General features: G+C 34.3%; 1 protein-coding gene across 2 annotated transcripts in view; it reads right to left on the bottom strand.

The window, feature by feature from the left end:
- The window catches only part of Ascc3 (activating signal cointegrator 1 complex subunit 3), a 307,593-nt gene that overhangs the window by 183,825 nt on the left and 105,368 nt on the right, over window positions 1-18,400 (bottom strand). For both annotated transcript variants that reach the window (XM_057759249.1, XM_057759259.1), the window contains exons 11-13: window positions 14,317-14,481; window positions 8,003-8,179; window positions 4,722-4,793 (exon numbers count right to left, since the gene is read on the bottom strand). In XM_057759249.1, the coding sequence (XP_057615232.1) occupies window positions 4,722-4,793; window positions 8,003-8,179; window positions 14,317-14,481 (414 nt within the window). The remainder of the gene's footprint in view (window positions 1-4,721; window positions 4,794-8,002; window positions 8,180-14,316; window positions 14,482-18,400) is intronic.

Here is an 18,400-nt window from a genome sequence, read left to right as displayed (position 1 = left end):
TTGGTAACACAAAGAAAAGCTTATAAATGAGACGTCTCATTAGTTTGAGCAGATGGATCAAAATTAAAGGCTGAATCGCCAACTTTTAATTTCCCAGTCGCCAAGAAGAGCTTGAAGTCTTGCAGAGTAGGAATGCTGACAATCAACAGGAAAAGGTTTTCTCCATCTGTCAGCACACATGCCTGAGTGGAGCACAACTGCCTCCTACCGTCGTCAATGCTTTTAGGACAAAGCTACACATAAAGTCTATTAAGTACATGAATGCACATGTTTAGATGACTGGGGTACTGAAACTCATAGAATAGCATGGACAGAGAGTATCAGCATGGCTTCTAAACATGGAACTTCTCTATTCTAATTTACTCCAAATGGAATTTTTTAAGAGGAAAATGTAATGTCTTTGCTACTTTTTAAACTGACTCCATTTCAATCTTTTTTAATATTGACCTGAAAAATAACTGCTCTAAAAATAAAATCAAAGCATTGAGAGAACACACACCAGGGGGAATTCAGGATACAGACAACTTCATGGAAAGCAAACAAATAAAGGCAAGTGCATTCACTGGACCTTTTTGTTTTGACCTGTTTAGTTGTTGCTATTGTTTTAAGCTAGAATAACGGAGTCATGAGATAGACCCAAAAAACGTCAATTATCTCAGACTAGAAAAGACCACTTTATATATTTACTACTCCTGAATACTAACTGATAAGTTATATTTAAAGGGAAGAAACAGAATTAAAGTTTAGATGTGTTCTAACAAAGAAAGGCATAACCATAGAATATGTATGCTTTTCATGGTATGTGCTCGTGTGATGCTAGATCTGTCAGAGCTCCAGTAGCAAATCTTACTATCTATGTATCTAGTCAGCACTGATCCATAAGGAAAAAGACAAGTGTATAATTTATTATGCTTATATGCACAATAATATTTAGGGAGAAAGCCTTTTAGAAAAAAATCATATAGAGTTAGACTTTTCAATTAGAAGTGGGTGGACTACTATAAAGATCTAATGGTCTATTCACTTTTTAGATAAGGTCAAATGTTAAACTACACATTCTTCATCTTTCTCAGACAGATATACACAATCTCATGTATTTAAAATAAACATTTGGAACTTAGTACAAAGGCAGTCGATTACAGCAGAGAAACTAACTTCAACTTTAATCATGAGCGAAAAATGCAATTGTGAACCTCTACTGAAGAGGTATTTTCCCGACTTTCTGAATATAGCATAACAGCACAGTTAAGGTGTATCTTAAGATGATATAATAAGGAATAAAGAACCTTCGAGGACTGAAAGCCCATGGAAAAAAATTTCTAGGCAAGTCTCGGTATCAAAAACTAAAATGACAAACCAAATATTATAATGGAATCAATAAAGGAATGCTGAACTTAAAAAAACTGGTAACTCTAGTTTCCAAAATAAAAACTCATAGCATCTTGTTTTCCAAATACCCCTGGTGCAATTGTCAATGCTAGTCATTCAGCAGAATGCTACCACATCTCAAGCTAAATGATCACAGATTAATTTAGCACACAAGAATAAATGGACAAATGCTTTTAATAGATGGATAGTTATAGATTTGCTTTGAGCACTTTCCTCATAGGTATTCCGACACCACAGGAAACACAAAGAAGTGAAAAGAGTGGAACTCTTGAGTTAGGTTACAAAAGAACTTAATAGCATTATTAGCTGTATTATAACTGTTTTAATGTAAGAACCTACAAATTTACCCAGGGTTTGTTTGTCGTATGAAGGCATTGGTTTAGGCTTTGTAATTCTACCAACACTAAAGGCAAATGTCAACTAGTGGGGAAAGAATCAAACATTCCTATTTACAGTCTTACTCATACCACTAAGAACATGCTGTTTATGAGGACAAGAAAATTCATCACAATCGAACTGCACTCATGACAAAGTTCATGAAGATAACAACACATCCTTTACAGTCAACCTTTTTAGGTAAAACCTATCCTACTAGAACAAAAATCTGAAAGAACACTGTATGAAACACTCTAAAACCAATACTGAGATTTAAGATTGTTAGGCAGAACATACATTTTAATGTTATTAATTCTATTTATGGTTCTTTCATATTTTTGAACAATTAAAAAATACAATAAAGTAATAAGATCAGGAAAAATTATTGGGAATTTAAGATCATGAGATGTCTTTAAAAAGAACAAAGAAGCCACTCTGTAGGAAATAAGTAGTGATTATTTTAGCTTTTCTTTGTTCATTTGCATGTACATGTGTGAATGTGTGTGTGTATTTCAAAGGGTCACAAGGTCACAGGTTGAAACAAGAAAGTGGGGAAGAAGAGTTTTTCTAATTGAAAGTAAGTGCATGTCCAAACCAAAGAAAAAAATTACAGTAAGAAGGAAATACTTGTCAATCAAAAAAAATTCACTATCAAAACACTACTTTGTTTTATATGTCATAAAAACTAGGGAAAAAAAGGTGGCAAACACACACTAGGTCACAACCTTACATCAAACTACACTGTCAACATCATTTAGGAGACATCTCATTAGTTTTTAAGTTTCTGGATCCTTAAGCTCTCAGGCCTGTTGTGATCAAAAGTGAATACATAAAGCCCTTCTGCCTCAGCCTTACTCTTTAAAAGAATATAGAGGAACAATTATTTACAGATTATCATACAATAGATATTGTAAGAAATCTAAAGAAAACTTAAGTGTGTGAGAAGATGTCTGTAACCATGCTATTTTAAATGAAAGTCTTGAAAACCTCTTGATTTTGGTATTTTTCGTGGTGGGTGTCTAAAATCAGGTTTGCAAGGATGTCAAGGATGGACTGCATCAATTATCTGGCTAGTAAGTGCTACGATATAAAAGGAAACATTATTTGATTTCTTCCGTTGCTCTGATATAAGGAAAGGGTTTATCTGCAAAGCTTAGGTTTCTCAGTTTGCCATCACTGAGAAAAGTTAAAGCACGAACAAAGGCAGAAACCATGAGGGAAGACTGCTTACTCTCTGGTCTGCTCATGAGCCATGTTTATTGTATATTCCACAGTAATATATTTACATTTTACTTCTATTATCTAAAAAAAATCATTAAGCCTTTTTATTTAAAATGGATTCTACCATATATTGATGAAGATTCTTTTTTTTTTGTGTGTGTGTGTGTGTGTGTTGGAAGAACAGCAAAACATAATTAAAATTTTACCAATATATAAAATTTTACCCATATATAAAATTTTACCAATGCACAGTTCAAAATAGATGCAGACCCAGAAAATCCAATACATCAAATTATAAGACCACAACCAATATATTACATTTTTGAACAGGACTTTATTTCGTCTGTCAACTATACATAACAGAATATATTTAAGAAGATGCTGAGAGAATTTAGTAAATGTAAAACAATGTTATCATTTTTAGGTATTACTTAAGAGTTAGAAAAGGTATTAATTTAAAATAATCAGATTCTTGATTTTCCAATTAAAAGTAGTATTGATAAACTTAAAATTTTCAAATAGAGAGCTGAGGATGCAGTTCAGTTGATGAAGTGGTTTGTCTAACACTCACTTGACTCTGGGTTAGATCCCCAGGAATGGTGACACCATGCCCGTGATTAATCAGTATTTGAGAGATATAGGCAAGGAGGATCAGAAATGAAATGATCTTTGGCTACATGAGACCTTGTCTCAAAAACAATACAAAAAAATAGGACAATAAATAAAAATAAATAAGGAACGAGGATTCTCAAACAGACTAAGATTAAAAAAGCAAGTAAGCATTCTTAAGACCAACAACATTCTATTAAGATTAACAGAAAAATAAATGTTGAAAACCTTTGTTTAAAAAGATAACATATCTCAAGGGTGTTTACTAGGTGGCACTTATCTTTGTTCTCAGGTCCATGTGAGTTTGACTTTTTTCATATAAAGCAGCTGTAATATAATTCAGCCTTGGGTAAAAGGATTCTTTTGTACACAAAAATATATTTTCATTTTGCAACAGAGTAAGACTACTGGAGAAAACTACAACCAATCAAAATGATAAGCTGTGGAGCCCAGTTCCAATAGATACAGCTACAAAACACTCCAGTCCCTAAGGCTCAGGGAATATGGCAGGAGAGGGGGCTGAAAGATTATAAAAGCTTACTGGAATAACAACAACAAAAAAATAGGCAAAAGTTAATTTTTATAGAATATCATTCCATTTTCTTCAAAGAATTTTGGGACAATTGAGACTCTTTCTCTTTCCATGCCCCCCACTCCATGGATCTCAGTAGTTCAAACACAATAGTCATGTGGTCTAACATGTAACCATACCCAAGAATGAAACTGCTCAACTTTTAAACACAATTAAACAATACTCAATCTATTAAATACATTTCAAATATACTTCATGAAAATAGTAATAATAATATTGTAAAAAGTTTAATATATAAAATTATTAATTAGAAATGAGCTTTGAGAGGTTTGTGCTCTTAAAAAAATTAAAAGTAACAAAAGGAAACCACACTTTTTCTTAAATATTAATAAAAAAGCAAACAAAATATCATGACCTATCAACATTAGGATATCAATAGCACTTAATATTTATATAGCTCATATGGTTATCCGTTAGACTAAACAATTAAGAAATAAATCTTAACCTCAGAATTCAGGAAAACTTTTAAATGAGGATTGAAAAATCTGCAGTTTTTCATTTAGCATTTTCTAGAAATAATATAAACTCAGTGTACCTGGTGTCCAGCCTTTACTTGTTTCCAAACACTTTCATAGCATACTTCATCCATGTTATTCAACTGTTGCATCTTAAAGATTTTAAAACATGAAAATTACGAAATGAGACAATGAAACACTTTCAAATTAAAAATGAAACTGCCAATTATATTACAAAAGCCTATCAAACTAATTAAAACACAGAACCAACAAATGAAATGTAAGTATCTAACATAAAACAAATTAAATAAAATAAAAAGTACAAATAAAGTGCCTCAGCCACAGTTTCAGAGTACAAAGGATGCTGAGGTTTGAAAAGTCAGTGTCCTTGGGGTGATATACCAGCTAGCTAAAAAAATGCTAGGATACATTTTGAAGTTAGTGTTTTGGGGTGATAGCCAGCTAGCTACAGAAATGCTAGAATACATTTGTGGGTGATATACCAGCTAGCTATAGAAATGCTAGGATACATTTTGGGATGCCAAAGCAGCTAACTATAGGAATACTAGAATACATTTTAAAGTTAGTTGTCTTTGGGGTGATATACCAGCTAACTATAGAAATACTAGGGCACATTCTAGGGGTGAAACACCAGCTAGCTATAGAAACGCTAGGACACATTTTGGGGTGATATACCATCTAGCTATAAAAACACTAGAATACATTTAGGGTGAAACACCAGCTAGCTATAGAAACACCGGGATACATTTTGGAGCAACATATCAGCTAGCTATTAAAACACCAGAATAGATTTTGGGGGGATACACCCGCTAGCTATATAAATGCTAGGACACATTTCAAAATTTTCTGCTTTCTCTAAAGAATCTCATTCTTCAGGCTATTTTTTTCTCATTCCATAAACCACACAGTTTTCTGAAAATGGAAAGAACACAGGTTTTATGACAACGAGTATCCTAAGGAAAGAAATTGTCTCGCTGTTTCTGTGGTGTAAAGCACTAAAACATGGGAAACTTAAGACTGACAAGCTGCAGCTAAGTAGGATGAGATGATCACAGTATAAATAGTCTCACCAGTGACTTGGAAAGCAAATCTAACTTTTTCTAATCCCAAGCTAAATTTAAATGTTTTCAGTGTACTCTGGATTGGGTTCAATTCATTGCAAATACCATCTTACTATTTCTGATATTCCTGAATAACAACTGGATCATTTCTTGAGTTTCTAAATGAAATTCCAGTAGCTGGTTATAAAATACCTTAACAATACCCTGGTGAAATCTTCATTCTAGCCAACAGTGTATTTCATATTAATATAAAACTAATAAGTTTTATTAATATATAAATCTGTTAACTATAATTTACTACTCACACTCCAATATTTAAATTCTTTAATTACCAAATTTCCAAAACTTCAAAACAATCAGATCACTCCTTCATCCAACGTGTTTTGTGAGTATACTGCTGACAAAATGCTATGAAAATCACTTTGAATTTAATTAACTTTAAATGATTTACCAATCTGAGTGACATAATTGAAACAAAATAAGACTTTAGGGGGCTTTCATACATTTAAGATATTTTAAAAATATCTCTGTGACTACAATTTGCTATAATTTAAGTTGGAAGTCTAGAAAAATCTAGAAACATGTCTCTGTTTATTTGAATGATACTGTGAAATAAGCGAAATAAAAAAACGTATATTTAAGAAATGATGCAAAAACAAATAGCAAGTATTTATAGTAGCCCAAATCACTTGAAGTAATTGATGAAAGTTAAATATGCATGTCACAGTTATTATCATAACATATTCTTTTTTTTTTATATGAATCCAAAAAGGATCCCTACAATTAAAAAGGTAGCTCACTGAGATTTTCTTTGGCACAGGTCTAAAAACATGATGTGTGTGCATTTGCATGTATGTGCACGTATAATCTGAGGTTGACGCCAGGTATTTTCCTAAATTGCTCTCTACTAGCTTGAAATCAGAGTTCACCATGTGCTAGTATAGCTAGTCAGCTTGTTTGGGGTATCACCAGTCTCCTGCCTCCTACATGACTGGTTTATAGGCAGGAGACCAGGCTCATCTGGCATTTTATGTGGGTATTAGATACTAGCTTACAGCAAGCCCTTTACCCACTGAGCCATATGTCCAGCCCTAACACCACCTCACCTTTACACCACATAGTACATTATTTGCTGCCATATAAAAAATTGAGTATTAGAGTCAGAGATCACTTAGTCGTTAAGATCATGGAATGTTCTTGTGGAGGACACAACTTTGCTTTTCAGCACCAATATCAGCAATGCTATAACTCCAGCTTCAGGGTGATCCAACAACCCTGGCCTCATCAGGCTTGGGCACTCACATGAGCATAATTAAATATTATAAAAAGCATTTACTGAGTATTCTTCCAATAATCCAACAGTACGAGGCAAAAATGACTGTTTAAAGAATAAACTTGTATTTAGAAAACTTAATGTAATTAATGAAAGGCCAAGTGTGACCAAATATTATACAATTTCAATCAGTTTTCTTTTAGAAACGAGGTCAAAATGACTGAATATTCTCCTAAAGCTATTTCTTCTAAGGAGTAATACAAATTGAACAGAATGATTGGAAGTTTTACTCACATTGCTATAAACGTGTACTAAGCATACTAATAGTACAAAAGGCATATGGTGGCACCATTAAAGGAATGGCTGCTTTTAAGTCACTATATAGAATGTCAGAAATATTTTTCATATACACATTTAATATGATAATTAAAACATTTTCTTTTTCTTTCTTGCAGCAGGGGGCGGGGAGGGTGAGACAGGATTTCTCTGTAGCTTGGGAGCCTATCCTGGAATTAGTGCTTTTAGATCAGGCTGGCTTGAACTCAGAGAAATCCACCTCCCGATGCCTCCCAAGGGCTGGGATTAAAGGTGTGCACCACCACTGCCCGTCTTAAAACATCTTTCTTAAGCACAAATCTCCCCCACTGGTTGCTACCATGAAATTACTTTTCAATTACATCTGAAAGCCTTATTTCTTATTTTAAATAAACATTATATCAAAATATATATTACTGATTTAATTAGTTTTTATTATTTACAATGTCCTTCAATTAAATAAAAATGACTGTGAAGCTTTTAACATGTTCAAAACACTGTAAGCCACCATAAGATCCTTTCTGTAAGATTTCGACCACCAACACTGAGAAGTGTGCCTGATTTTGCTTGAAGTCATATTGTATGTTATGAAAGTATCACTTGGTAATATTTAATCCCATTTAAGTATTCAACAGTAAGTCAACAAAAATATTTTTTCTTTAAAAGTATAGCTATTAAAACAAGCTCTTACCTTATTTGCACTTTTAATACCTAAAAATGTCTGTCCAAGAGGTACGGGTCGAAAACGGCCATCAAAGTAAAAAAGTCCAATGTAGGGGTTAACATGCAAAAATGTAGCAACATCGAGGTAGTTGGGTAAGGTTGCAGATAGTCCAAGAATTCTTATCATACTCTGTGTGGATTCAACCTGCATGGGTAATTCCAATTGGAAATTATTTACTTAACTAAGATTCATGCAAATTAAACAAAAGGACTATCATGTATTCTATGCATGTGAACTGCTAAAAACTATAGTACAGAAAACGGATGTGGGATCACAGGTCAACAGAGGGCCTTTTCATATGAAACTATAGAAATAATAGATGTAGGCCCTGGTTATGTGACTCAGTGGCAGAATACTTGCCTATCATATTTGAATCCCCTACATACACATATACATACACATGCATACTTGCATGCACACATCATATTCTTTATCTACTATCATTAAAACTATGGAATAGACATTAAATAGCTTTGTACCATGAGAAAATACAATAAATTTCAAAAACTGGGTCTGGAAACTTAATTCCCTGGTAGAGGGCTGACTTGGTATGTAACAATTGGTATTGCCTAAACAAATAAATACAATTCCCCAAACAAAATTTTTTAAAAAGTCAAATTCTGATTGGATTATAATATTGCAATATGTGGAAAGTGACAAAATCAAAAGATCAAAAATATCCATATACTTGATAACTAAGATATATCACTACACGGCTATGATGCTGTTATAAAAGTAAATGTTAGTAAGTTTGCTCAGTTTTGGAGATTCACTAAAATATGCAAAACAGGCCATTGTGGGTAACTTCATGGTTCCAGAGCCATCTATGCTGGGTGACTGCATAATCCGTGGTAATTAGGGGATGCACTCCTGAGTAGGCACAGACCCACACCTGTAGAGACTACTTGAAGCATAAATCCAGATCAAATCTGGATTGAGCTGGGTGAAAATTGATGCACACACATACAGAGAAAGAAATATATAGGAATTTGGTTTCACTAAAGTAATCTTACATAAAACAGAAAAAAAAAACAAATCTAAAACAAATTAAAGAATTCCAAACAATGGGAAGCACTCAACCTAGGTAATGAAACATGTATTGCTGAATACTACAAAACTTGTTCTGAGATTCTTCATCTGTAGTCCAGAAACCAGGGATTTAACTTTTATGGGTGGGCTGGGGAAGTGCTGATACTAGAATCCAAGTCTGTTCACAGCTTCTATGACTACTTTTTCCAAACTTTTATGATTTCTATCCCATAAAGTTTAAGTTTGGACAGTCTATCTCCTCATTGGAAAAACTTAAGAAGTAATATTAGTTTATATTGTTAAGTACAATAATTTATAATTTCTTGCGCATCTGTCTTATCTCCCCATGATTCCACGTGTGCTGTGAATGTAGTTTCTAATCTACCACGTAATTTCTGACGGGAACATAAGCTACACTGAGCTGACATAGCTTCCTGCATCACACACAGTAAGGAGTCAGGGTTACTTATGATGTGAAACACTGCCATCTTCTGGGAACTTCTGGTAATCGCAAGGAACAACGTGCATTTTAATATAAATAGTAATGAACACTACATTAGCACTTTGTGATTCAAAGACACATGTGATTCAAAGTTACATTTATACCAAGGAAATTAAAATCTAGTGAAAAAATAAAGAAGATAAAATATGAGTTGTCGCTAGTTGTATGATTATGATTGAAACACGCTAAAAACGTGCAAAGTGTGAGCAGAGGGAACACAGATAGCTTATAAAATTTACTATAAGAAACTCTTCATACAGTAATATAAAAAATCCACTCCTTTATTTTAGACACCCCGTTTCTGTATTTAGGAAACAGAATGAAAAATTTAAATATACGAGAAGTATGTGACACATTCAAAAAAACAGTATATTTCTAAGAAATATTTGCACACAATGATGAAAAATGTATAACTGGCATTTAGAAGCCTTTATCGCACACAGGAAAAACCCACATTTTACCTCAAGTAAGTTTAAGTACACCTAGCATACAAGGCTAATGCACTGTAAAGAAATAGGGAAAAATAAAATAGCTTCAAGTGGCTAGAATCCACAGTAGTTGACAGATTTTGCAGAAGTTAAAAGTGAGATGACCAGACTTTAATAATTTTTAGTATTTAGCTAAAACATCTGGAAGACTTTCTTTGGACTACAAATGAAGAAAAGGTGAGAAACTATTGAGAAGTGGTAACATGAAAAGATGAAAATGGGAGTGTGAAATATGTAATATGTTCTCTAAAACAAGCTACATGCAGTAAAAGAACACATATGATGCAGCATATACAGCCACAAGAAGGACTGACGGCAATACCACTTCCCACTTCCTCATGCTGTGGGAAGCTACAGTAAGGCTAGTTAGTCCCCCTGTTAACACATAGCCACAACCCTTTAGTAAATGTGTAAATATCTGCTTGGTCTCTACAGCTCTAAAACTACAAGAAAGCCTTTATCTGTGAAATGGTTTAGAATGATGGCCTGGACTTTCAAGGTGGCTCACCGCAAATAAATGGGGGCTATATGGATTCATATATCATGACTCCCTGGAAAAGACACCAATTCTCTAATATCAAGGCATAGAAAGAAAAAATTACGATCAAAATCATTCTTTTTAATGTAAAAGATCTTGGATGTAAAACCTGGAGCAGAGAACGGGTGTTGGAGGAAGGCAGACTGTGGAGAGAGCACCAGGTACAGACCTTTATTGTGTTCTGTGTCACAACCACATGCATCATTGAAGTTATTCTGAAACTCTATTAGAGAATGTCTGATTTTACAAATCATACTGAGTATTTAACTCTTTTTACTTTATATAGGTGTCGTAATGTGTGTACATTTATATGCTGACATGTTAAAATGTGACACATCATAAATACTCCTTCAATTCCATCCTCACTGTAAAACAAAGAAACAAACCCAACATATTTGAGCATGCTGCAGCTGCTCACACAGACATGTGCCTCACTCTGTGCCATGTTAAAGCCAAAACATGTCCACAAACTTATTTTCTAAATTCATAGTACTTGGAAGTGTTTAGCTAGCACACGGTTAGAGTTTAATAAATCTGATTAAACAATGAATGAATGCAAATATGTTTTGCACACTTTCCTTCCCATAAAATTAGTCTGTGCTCCACAAACAGGACAGATTGTTGTTGCGTGAAGAATGTACCATGGCTATTTTTGAAGTTCAGTTTATGTGGCTCTCCCTCACCTTTAATTTTTAAAGCCTGCAAAGTAGTAGCATGTTGTTGGAGAAACGAGATGTAAGTTATCAAATAACTTCTTTTTGCAGAACATTTGGGCTGTTCCCAAACTATTTAGCTTGTAAAAGAGAATGTCAATGAATATAGGAAATAATTTGAGTTTATGCTGTTTGCTTCCAGACTAGGTGTCCTGAAATAAACTACAAAAACAGATGCTTTCAAATTATAGTCTCTTACATTTTTGCTAATTTGGTAGAAATACAGATTCTGTTTCTTTCAAGACATATTCTCTATATTTCTCAACATTTTTATTTCTATATTTCTTCATTTCTATTAAAATAATCTCCTGTTTTAAAGATAATTTTAAAAATATCTATTACAAATATTAGAGATTGATTTTATGTGCTCAAAGACTCTCTACTATTCAGTTACTCTTATTTTGATAGTTGTTTCTTTAGTGATTTTTGTAATACTTTTATTACACAGATTTCTTTTATAACTTGTGATTTTTTTGCACCATACTAAGACTGCCACTCCATTGCTTTGAAGAGATTCCATGACCAAGGTTAACTCTCATAAGAAAAAACACTTAATTATGGCTTGTTTATAGTTTTAGAGGTTTAGTCCATTGTCATAGGGAAGCACAGCATGGGGCATGTGGGCAGAGATGCTGCTGGAGAAATAGTTGAAGAGTTCTAGATACAGATCCACAGGCAGCAGCACAAGGGGATACTAGGCCTTGCTTGACTTTTGAAACCTCAAAGCCCATCCCGTGACAATTTCCTCCACTAAGGCCATATTTACTCCAAGAAGGAAAGACCTTCTCAAGTAGTAATGACTAAGTATCTTAGTTACAGTTGCATTTTTACTGGGGAGGGATTACAGCTTCTGAAGTTCAATTCATTATCATGGTGGGACATTGTGGCACACAGGCAGACTTAGTGACGAAGCAGGAGCTGAAAGTTCTACATCTTGATCTTCATGCAGCAGGATGTGAACTAAAAATCATTTCCTTCAACAAGGCCACACCTCCTAATAGTGTCACTCCCTATAGACCTATGGGGGTCATTTTCTTTTAAACCTCTAAACTAAGCATTCATATATAAGAGACTTATTCAAACTACCACATATATCTTCTTCAGTGTCTTAAAAGATTTTAAAATAAAATTAAATCATCAATCTGACTAAAAAAATTTATGGCCCATTCATGAAAAAAAGTATTTTAAAACTTGCTTTAGAAACAACTTTTAAAAATTTCCCTTTTTATATTAAAATTTTTAATGGATCTGCATTAAGATATTTCAGATGTGAATCACAGAACTACAAATATAAAAGAATATATTTGGGTGGAGGCGAATTTTAAAGAAAATATGCAGTGGCATATGCAAATGAAAGGAAAACATGAAAGTTTTGACATTGTTATACGGATATGAAATGGACACTGAGAAAATAATGAGTCCAGGTAATGAATCTACATGCTACACACACACACACACACACACGAGGAGAGCATACCTAACCTAAAAATTTGAAATCCAAGTTACTTCAGTATGAATTTTTTTAAGTGATAACATAATGTCATACATAGAAGTTTCCGTATTTTGACAGGTTGAAGTCAAAATTCTGATGCGCTAAAACAACATTTAAAATCTTCAGGCTTTATATAAATGCATGTTGATGAAAATGAATTTCACATATAGACTAAAAGACTCCCATTTCTAGGACAATTATGCATTATGTAGATATGTCAAAATAAAGAAAATTTGAAAGGGAGAGGGAGAATAAGTCTTCCCCAGGGATAACCCCACAAATTGGTTATCTAATTTCATATGGTCAGTCCTAAGAACATATACACAAGTAACACTAAATGAACTCAGAAGGATGTGCTTACACAATTATATTTCTATATGTAACAATGATAATTAAAGAAAAAAGGCAATGAATTTCAGAGAATGGGGGACAGAGGAGGAGTTAGAGGGATGGGGTAAATCATATAAATATAGTATTTACCTATGAAGTTCTACCAAAAAAAATTTTTTCTTAAAGAAAATTTGAAACACATCTGTTCTAAAATATTTTTGATAAGAGATATTGAACAAATGTGTGTCTGTGTGTGGAAGACATGGGAATAAGTGTTATTTTAAAGGAGTAAGTATTTAGGACCAAAAAATAATAAGGCAAATATGACTGTCTTAGAGAATGCTCACATATCAAGAATGAAAGAGATCATCAAGAAATTATGAAGAAAAACAAAGCAAATAAATATCTTTTAAAAAAAAAATATAAAGTAGGATTAGAAAATAGGAGGACCAGTGGCAATGGGGAAGGAGGTGATAACTGTGGGCAATGCAGCCCTAAATATGTTCAAAGCACTTTATGTATATGTATAAAACACCAAATGAAGCCCCTTACTTGATACAACTAGTAAACACTAATAAGACAAAGTTTAAGTGAAATGTCAAGATAGGGTGCATCATGGAGCCACAGGTAAAGAGTCAGAATCTAAAAGCTGGTTTGATAAGTAGTATCAAATATTAATATTTAGTAACATCAGAAGTTTAAAACATAGGTTTAAGAACAAGCTTTCAGTAACTGGTGAACCTGTAAAACCATTTTATTTATGCTTATGTTCAAGAATTTACCATCCTGTCACAGATAGAAAATAAAACGGATAGGACCAATCAGATTAGTATTTCCAGAAGTTAAGTAGAAAAATAAAACTTTGAAGAAAACTTTTAGTGAAGTTAAACACGACTTTTAAGCTGAGGGGAAAGTGCCCCCGAGCAGGAAAAGTTAAGATACAAAACAGAAAAGGAGCAATTTGCAGAGTGAAAAGAATGGTACCCAGGAAAGGAAGGGCAAGGGCTTGAGAGAAAGGTGTAAAGACAGCTAAGACTGATGGTGACAGAAGATACTGCGTGTCTCTTGGGAAGAAGAAAGTTCAAACACTTCCCTGTAATGAAAAGCACTGGGATATAAGTAGGAGGAAGCTGGTGTGGGAGAGTGAGGCAGAGAGCAGTGAGATGTGGAGTCCATTGCTGCCTCTTACCTGCCTTAAGGTCCTCGCAACTATGCTTTCTAGCACTGGGCCCCGGTCTTCATGCAGCAAGTGAACTTCATCAAGAATCAGGAGTTTCACAATTTGAGAAAGAGCAACATCTCCAACACTCTTCCTTGTTACTACATCCCATTTTTCTGGTGTGGTCACAAGCATCTAAAAGACAAGACATGACAAGCAAACTAAAATAGAGAAAAAGTCACACAGATTAGTTATCATCTCTATGGATACTTCCATATGGCTCAAATCAAGTATTTAAGATAGCCCATTATGTCAAGTTATTCACTAATGACAATGGCCAATTCAAGAGTATATTTCTCCAAGGTATTATTTTTGAGTGTGGTTTACTGGCAAATTATAGGTAAATCATAAAAATATCTCATGATGTGAGCACTGCTGTTAAAGTAGCATACGTCAAAAATAATGATTTTCTGAAAAAAGACCAGAAAAGAGAAAATTGAAGAGGAAATAAAATTAAAATTAAAATTAAAGCTTTACTCTGGTAAGCCATCCATGGTAACATTCTTCAAATATAGAATATGCTACTACTGATATGAACTTCAAAAACCTTCCCTTAGTATCTACTATAGATACATACTTCATATATTAAACATTTATACATCATTTTATAAAACTTCGTTGACACACACAACAGTGGGAGATCAGGGACTCAACGATCAAAGTATTCATGTAAGCTTCAGAGAAGTAGACCATCTGGTATTATATAATGAATTATTTGACTCTTGCAAAAGCATACTGGGACAGAAAAAAAATTACCACCTTCCACTGTAATGACACCATACTAGGAAATACACCTGTAACTGATTAATTCAAAAAATAAACGAGGTAACATATCAAAACCAAAGCTTCTCTTCCCAATAGATGAAATCATAGAAACTGGTGACAATTAGTCATTCAACTATGCTTTCCTTTGCAAGAGAAACTGTTCTCACTAAGATGCTTCCATATCTGCTCTGACGTCATGAAGTGACGTCAATATTACTTTAGGCTACAAATGATGAATATGATTTTAACAAACGCACAATACAAACTCAACAATATGATTTGATTTACCATTAGAAATGGCACTGCTATCATTCTGAAAGAAACTGTGGCAACTGAAAAATTTTACAAAAATATTAATTAGCTGATAGAAATGAAACAGACTAAGCAATGCAAATCTAAAGTATATAGTGCCCTAAGTTCTATAACTAAAACAGCAATTCTCCCAAACTTAAAACAAAGCACATCAAATATAAAGAAGTTATTTTATTATCTGCATAAATTGAGAGCTACAAACTATACTATTCAAATATAATGAACCCTAAATTTGGCATGTACCTCACCATGTAGTTGGATGACTCTAAACATTGTTTTTCTTTTTGAAGATTTGTTTTATTTTATAAATATAAGTATTTCATCTGTCTGTATTTATGTATGCCACATTCATGCTTGATCTCCATCAAAACAAGAAGAGGATGCTAAGATTCCTTGGAGCTGAAGTTTACGGATGGTTGTAGGCCACTATGTAGGTGCTGGTAGCCTTACGTGGGTCCTCTGCAAAAGCAGCAACTGCTTCTTTAACCTCTGAGCCTTCTGTCCATCCGACCCTATGCCTGGCCACAGTATATTTTTATAGTTAACACTTTCAGAAATAATAATGAAATATCAGTCAAACTGTAAAGTCAAAATTTAGACATAAGAACACTGAGCTACCATGTCTGAAGAAGCCTGCTCGCAATCTGTTTCTATAGTTTACTTCAGTTCATTAATAAGTGGCTTCATTTATATTACTATTTTGCCACTTCAGTTCCCTGAACTAAAAGGATTTGGAAATAAAGTGTCACATTTGCTTAATGAACCAGAACTCAAGCAAGACATTCCATCTGCTCTTGGATTAGGCCATGAGTTAACTGTCAATATAACTTTTATCAGTACATTTACTTAGCCCCTCAATAGTATAAAAATTATGTTTTTGAAATTGTTCCAATGTTATTCTGCCCACTGAGAAATTAGCATTGTTGAGATGCTACCATTAGGCTAAAAAATTAATGTATCACATTTTTAAAATGCTCATCAATTAGACACCAAAACCAAAGGACCCAAGATTTACCAAGAAAGATTCACAGTAAAATTTACCCTACATCAGTCTATATATAGTAAAATTAAAACATTTAATTTTGTAAGAATGCTTCATGACTAATTTAAACTACTCTTTGCTAAATGTAAAAAGAACATTACAGCAAAGAGGGCATGCTTCAACAAATGAAGAATGTCCCCCAGGAGTCCAAGTATTCAGAAATTTGCACCAAATAGAATTCTTTGAATTTTGAGCTTAGAACTGAGAAACCACAAAGCATCCTGTCAAATAACATCTGGGAGAAGAATGATTCTCAATGTGTATTTTACATTCCCCATATATTAAGAAATGTAACTAATTGAATGTTCCTTGAGGAATAGAAAATGAAAAATTCAAGAGGCAGAAGGCCTCCATCAGCTAGCTACTGCAGGCAGATGGTCGGTTCCAATGTTATACAGCAGAGATATGCTTAGGCATAAAGAAATTATTTTGTGGTCTGGGTTCCCGGCTGGAGAGTCCTGCTCTCTAGGCACAAATCCTCAGAGGCACATCCCACACTCCATCTGCACCCACCAATGCTCCAGAGACCCCAGAGCAGCCTCCCCACACCCGCAACCATCCCCCACTGCATCTGTGACCACTGGATTGTTGGCCCTGACTGCACCTGAAGAGGTGTCAGGGTTCCAAGCTGGAGAGCCCTCCTATCTAGGCACTAGTGCCCAAAGGCCCATCTAGCACCTGGTCCCTACCCAACAAAGCCCCAGACAACCCAGAGCAGCCCCCCCCCACACCCACAACCATTCCCCTCTGTATCTGCAATCACCAGAGCCTTGACTCTGACTGCGCCCGAAGAGGAGTCCCCAGAGCTGCATCAGTGACTACCATAGGCACAGTCTGGCCTGCACCTGGAGAAAGAGCAATGACCTAACCCACAGTAGCCACTTGTACTAATTGACGGAAAAGGGTCCCTGAAGCACAGGCCCCAAATACACCCATTGAAGGAAGAAATGAGTAGACGGCAGTGTAAGAATACATTCAACAACGTAAAGGATAATATGGTAGCACCAGAAACTAGGGGTTCTACATCAGCAAGAACTTTCCTTCCCAACACACGAAGAAGAAGAAAAAGACATTTAAAATAACTTTATGAAGATGATAGAGGCCTTTAAGGAGGAAATGCAAAATTACTTCAAAGAAATGGGAGAAAAGTCAGACAAAAAATTAGAAGAAATCAACAAATCCAAAAAGAAAACAAAGAAAGCAAAAATAAATAAATAAGTAAATAAAAAATAAAAATAAAAACAAATAGGTGAAGGAAATGGTTCAATATTTGAAAATTGAGATAGAGGCAACAAAGAAAAGCCCCACAAAATGAATTCTGGATTCTGAAAATGGAAAATTTGGGTAAATGATCAGGATCTACAAATGCAAGCATAACCAACAAAATACAAGAGATGGAAGAGAGAATCTCAGGCATTGAAGATACAATAGAAGAAATAAATTCATTGGTCAAAGAAAATGATAAATCTAACAAATTCTTAACACAAATCATCCAGGAAATCTGGAACACCATGAAAAGATAAAACCTAACATGAATAGGAATAGAAGGAAAAAAACTCCAGCTCAAAGGCACAGGAAATATATTCAACAAAATCATAGAAGGAAACTTTCCCAACCTAAAGAAGGATATACGTATAAAAGTATAAGTACTTTGTAGAACACCAAATAGAGGGGACAAGAAAGTCCCCTCAACACATAATAAACAAAACACAAAACATACAAAATAAAGAAAGAATATTGGGAGCTGCAAAGGAAAATGATCAAGTAACATATAAAGGCAAACCTATCAGAATTACACCTGACTTCTGAAAGTCAGAAGTTCCTGAATAGATGTTTTACAGACACTAAGAGACCATATATGCCAGCCCAGACTGCTATACCCAGCAAAGTTTTGCCCTAAGCAATGTTCTAGAAGTAAAACTCCAACCCAAGGAA

Source organism: Chionomys nivalis, chromosome 2 (genome assembly GCF_950005125.1).
Source record: "Chionomys nivalis chromosome 2, mChiNiv1.1, whole genome shotgun sequence".
Lineage (NCBI taxonomy): Eukaryota > Metazoa > Chordata > Mammalia > Rodentia > Cricetidae > Chionomys > Chionomys nivalis.
This window is presented reverse-complemented; position numbering and strand designations above follow the sequence as displayed.